The sequence below is a fragment of the Mytilus galloprovincialis genome, chromosome 3 (genome assembly GCF_965363235.1).
Source record: "Mytilus galloprovincialis chromosome 3, xbMytGall1.hap1.1, whole genome shotgun sequence".
Lineage (NCBI taxonomy): Eukaryota > Metazoa > Mollusca > Bivalvia > Mytilida > Mytilidae > Mytilus > Mytilus galloprovincialis.
In genome coordinates, this window is record NC_134840.1 from 41525800 (window position 1) to 41530890 (window position 5091).

At 30.6% G+C, this 5091-nt stretch overlaps 1 protein-coding gene across 1 annotated transcript; it reads right to left on the minus strand.

The window, feature by feature from the left end:
• Positions 1–691: 691 nt before the first annotated feature.
• LOC143067955 (ADP-ribosylation factor-like) lies at positions 692–2879 on the minus strand. The gene is made up of 4 exons (XM_076241621.1): positions 2640–2879; positions 2153–2329; positions 1654–1788; positions 692–1173 (listed from the first exon to the last, which is right to left on the minus strand). The coding sequence occupies exons 1-4, from the start codon at positions 2731–2733 to the stop codon at positions 1007–1009; spliced, it is 573 nt and encodes a 190-aa protein (XP_076097736.1). The 5' UTR covers positions 2734–2879; the 3' UTR covers positions 692–1006.
• Between the last annotated feature and the right edge of the window lie 2212 nt (positions 2880–5091).

Consider the following 5091-nt stretch of genomic DNA (forward strand, 5'->3'; position numbering starts at 1 on the left):
GACAACTCGATACAAAACTAATGGCAAGATGGGAGTCATAAGCTTTGGCTAGCAGCTCATCTAGAGGAAGGAGACCTTGATGAATAAATCCCTGGCCCTCCTGGTAAGGGGGTTGTGCACTGGGCTAGATACTCAGCCACGGAAAGAAACTTGTGCTACAGAAACAGAAACAAGTGTTGATGCCTTGTGTGTCCAGAAGAACATGAAGAGGATTAAGTAAGTAAGTATATTCAAATAAATGTAACATCCTTGAACACTTTAATACTTAATAATTACATCGATTTTTTTTAGTCAAATACCAATCACTTAAATCTTTTTAAATCCTTGGATAATTGCACAAAATGTAAAAACAAAATGTCTTTATAAAATCTTTTCGATTAACATTTGGTATTTTTTTGTTTTGTTTCATTTTGTTTTTTATGTTTTGTTTTGTTTCCTTTTGCTTTGTTTTTTATGTTTTGTTTGTTTATTTTTGCTTTTTTTTTAATGATTTGTTTATTTTTGCTTTGTTCTGTTTTGATTTGTTCGCTTACTGTTTTCCATTAGGTTGAATATATCTTGCCTTGGTACAAAGAAGGAAATCAACATATACCTAAAATGGATTGAATAATTACCATACAGTGCATCCTTTGTAAACAAGGAAAGCAATACGGCGACGGAGAGACCTCACAACAATGCTTAAATCATCACGTGGGTTTTTTATTTTATTTTATTATACCATGACATAATGAAAGGTAAAAACAATGTAACAACATTTTGAATAATGAAAAAAGTATAACAAACTAGTTGGACTGAAACTGGTGCTGATTCTCTTATCATTTTTCTTTGATGTTCATATTGATAATTGGTACAAGAATATCATCATCCGTACAAGTAGACAAAATTACGTGCTTAATCTTCCCAATAGCTCGTTCGTGAAGAACCTTCCTAGGCCTCATACCAATTAGCTGTATTGCTTTTGGTTTGAAATTAATTATGAAACAACAGCATTCATGATTGTTTTTTTTCACCGTTTTGATGACTTTTTATGGTCTTTCACTAAATGTGCCATTTCTTTTAAACTTTCGTAAATGCCTTCTCCTGTTGAAGCACATGAACCATGTATAAACCATTTATGTCCTGTCAATTTGTGTAAGTGTAAACCTTCTGCTACTTGTGATGGACTAAGTGCATCTAGAAAAGATTGAAATAAATAAATGTTAATTATGCTATACTTATGATCAACAAGTTCTTATCAATATAAATGTATTTTTATCAAAATCACATCTAAATTATTTATTGGAGCAGTCAAAGATGAATGCCCGGATGGAATCATTTGGTTTTACAGAAAAAATATCTGTCAGCATAGTCATCTCGTGGACTATTTATTTTGGACCTCTGTGTACTGTTCAGTTCCAAATCTCAAATACCCTTTCTGAAGATTTAATGTTTAACGCTTTTTAATCACGGTTAGCTAAAATATTATTCACGTTCGTTAAATAAGGATACATTCATCTTGAGATAAACTTCTGAGCTTAGCAAAATCCGCTTTTGTGAGAATATGTTTTAAAATAAAATCTTACAATTTTTTTTTTATAATTATCTGTATTTTGTCTTTATTTTTTATCATATATCCCTACACGATTTTTCCATTGACTCATTAAGAATACTTACTAGGGAGATCCTGCTTATTAGCCACGACAACCAATGGTACATGTCTCATCTCATCATTCTGTAATATTCCCATTAATTCTTCTCTAGCTTCTGCCATCCTCTCTCTATCATTACTATCAATTATGAACAACAGACCTGTAATGGGATCAAATAAATAACCAATTATACAAACAAATTAGAAAATGGTCGTTAAATTAACTCGATTTTGTATATTTTATGATGCACAAGAGAAGTGCTTTCATTGATGATTTGGGGATTGTAAAATTTAGCTATCATTAAATCTATATTAGACAATATAAGTGTGTGCTAAATGGGAATGGTTTAGAAAAATCTATGGATTAGAAATTGGAGATTTGGTGATTTTATTTGGTGATTTTATCACAAATTTAAGAACGCCTTTTTCTGATTATATGTGCTTTAGGGTCCATCCTAATGATCACCGACATTGAAAGTAATCGGAATTGTTTATATAACACACTCATAATAAATATGCACTAACCTTCGGTGTTTTGGAAGTAATGTCTCCATAATGGTCTAATTCTGTCCTGTCCACCCACATCCCAGACAGTAAAACTAACTCCTTTACATGGATTCACTGTTTCAACATTGAAACCTATCGTTGGTATAGTTGCCACCGTTTCGTTCAATTTAATTTTGTAAAGAATTGTGGTTTTACCTAGAAATAAATATAAATATATATATATAATGAAAAAGTAAGGAATAGAAAGATTAAAACGAATAAAACGAATTTATCTATAAAATCCATTAGGTAATTCAAGAAGCAGTAAGTAAAAAAAATAAAAAAAAAGTTTGCCTATTTTTCTTTAGCAAGGGGTAGACTCGCATGACATTCTTTACAGTAAATAAGAGACAATAAAAATGTATTTGATTTAACATTTTAACTTCCATGTTAACATAATTTCAACAATTGAAGATTTTAACATTAAGAAATGACACAAACCAGAAGATTATTTTATTGGACTAACCTGCAGCATCTAATCCTAACATTAGCACTCTGGCAGGATTGGAACCAGTAAATTCAGATAATGCGTCTTTTAATTTTGCCATTAATCCTCCCATTTTTACCGTGTTTATTTATTTTTTTTTTTTGTTGAATGTTAAGACACATAAAAGTAATTTGAAGGCAATGATGAAAACCTCCGTGTTTTTATTAAGTATTTTTAAATCGTCAAACTTGGCCATGTCGATTATTGCTATGTGTCATAAACCATGTTGGAGGAATTGACGTCATACTAAATATTTCCTACAGGATTTAAATAAACCGATTATCATTGGTATATTAGATAGATATGTACCTACATCGAGTACATGTTGTCTATTTTTAATCAATATACATGTATATAAATATTTCGTTAATGGTTGAGCGTGTACATATAATGTTGTTTTGTGTATAATAATTGAATATATGTGTATATAAGTGCATAAACAGTTTAAAGAAATGAAAATTTAAAGAAGAAAAAAAGATCATGAATCAATAAACAATTTATTCATTCAATCATATAATGCCAGAGGCGAATTTTAAGGGGGCAGGGTGACCGCCACCCCTTTTTTTTGGAAAAAAATAAAGCATGACAGCCCCCTTCTTGGGCATTCAGTGCCCTCACCCCAACTTATGATAATTTCTGCATCCACCACTACATTCTAATGTCCTGATACATCTTCATTATAGACAAAACATAGATTTTTTTGAATATCTATGAAATCAAAATGTACAAAAGGTATGAATTTGTAAAATGCTTTCCTGTTTGTGTCGTAGATTTTCACAAACGATAAAACAAAAAAAAAAGAAAATTAAAACAAAAAGAAAAAAAAGAAAAAAAACAATGCATATTAACAAACATAAAAAAAAATGGATGAACTGTATTTTTATAGTTCGTTCTTATGTTGTACTGTCCCAGGTTACCAGGTTAGGGAAGGGTTGGGATCCCGCTAACATGTTTAACCCCACCACATTATTTATGTATGTGCCTGTCCCAAGTCAGGAGCCTGTAATTCAGTGGTTGTCGTTTGTTTATGTGTTACATATTTGTTTTTCGTTCATTTTTTTTTACATACATAAGGCCGTTAGTTTTCTCGTTTGAATTGTTTTACATTGTCTTATCGGGGCCTTTTATAGCTGACTATGCGATATGGGTTTTGCTCATTGTTGAAGGCCGTACGGTGACCTACAGTTGTTAATGTCTGTGTCATTTTGGTCTTTTGTGGATAGTTGTCTCATTGGCAATCATACCACATCTTCTTTTTTATATTCCCAAATATTGAATGATTTCCTTATAACGTCAATTCAGAATATAAAATGCATGCTTTGTACAGAAATATGAAAGCAAATTAATATACTTAAAAAATTTCGACTTATATCTCAATCTCAAAAACATAGATCCCATTAAGCTATATGGTATTGTCAAAAACATAGATCCACAGTTGTCAACACGTTACTCTAAACCTCACAAAGTTTTAACTCATATTAAAATTGTTGTGTTTATAGCCAAGAATAATTGCTGACTTTATAGACTTCAATGCTTTGTCATTTTCTTCTCAACAAATTTACAGGGTTACTGTTTGACTATTACTGGTTTCCAATTGAAACTCAAAAGCGTTTTCTTTCGTACTTTTGTGAAGCATCTCCATTATGCCAAATGAAGAATATTCAATTATTTCATAATTTGGAACTTTGACTCACTTAAACTTAGAATGATAAATACAACAGGTGCCGACATTCGAGCAGAAATTGCCTATCCTATCCAGAAACAGGAGTTCATCACGTTTTGCTGTTGTTGATTGTGTTGTTAAACCTAACTTTTCTGTGTAGTAGTTTATTAATGTTGTTTCTTTTTTTTTCTTTATTGGACCTTTTGATTTTTATTGCTCACTTTTTTACCTTTTTTTCTCTTTAAGTCATTTTTTTTTGTGAATTATCAGTAAAAAGATTAGCCATATTTTTTTTTGAATTATCAGTAGAAATATTAACCAGTTCTTTTTTTATGAATTATCAGAAGAAAGATTAACCATTTTTATTTCCAACGTTTTGAACGTAAATATTTCATAAACAATATTGTGTCATGTATCTCATAATGATAAAGAAACATTTAACGAGTGTTTAATTTCCATGGACTTGAAAACATATTCTTCCTCAGAATAGACATAGAATAGACATATCCCTTATTTTCTGAAAATTATAATCTAATTTGTTATAATTATTGAAAAAAATAAAAAATCGTTTTTGTAATTTTGTTCAAAGATCTTCTCTCGGAAACTTTTGAACCAATTGCATCCAAAAAAAGGTAGCTAGTATAAAGTTTGTGTTTTTAATTCCGACAAGCCAACCAGCATGGCCACCAAGGCTAAACTGAATACAGGATAAGGGTAAAATAGATTAATCTCTTAAACCTGAAAAACTGTAGTGGAAAGAGGATAAGG

Excerpts from the sequence above, each read along its gene's own strand:
- LOC143067955 (XM_076241621.1), bottom strand. The coding sequence starts at position 2,733 with ATGGGAGGATTAATGGCAAAATTAAAAGACGCATTATCTGAATTTACT. Across the intron at positions 2,330-2,639 it reads GTTAGGATTAGATGCTGCAG|GTAAAACCACAATTCTTTAC; the intron begins GTTAGTCCAATA and ends ATTTATTTCTAG. Across the intron at positions 1,789-2,152 it reads TTACTTCCAAAACACCGAAG|GTCTGTTGTTCATAATTGAT; the intron begins GTTAGTGCATAT and ends ATCCCATTACAG.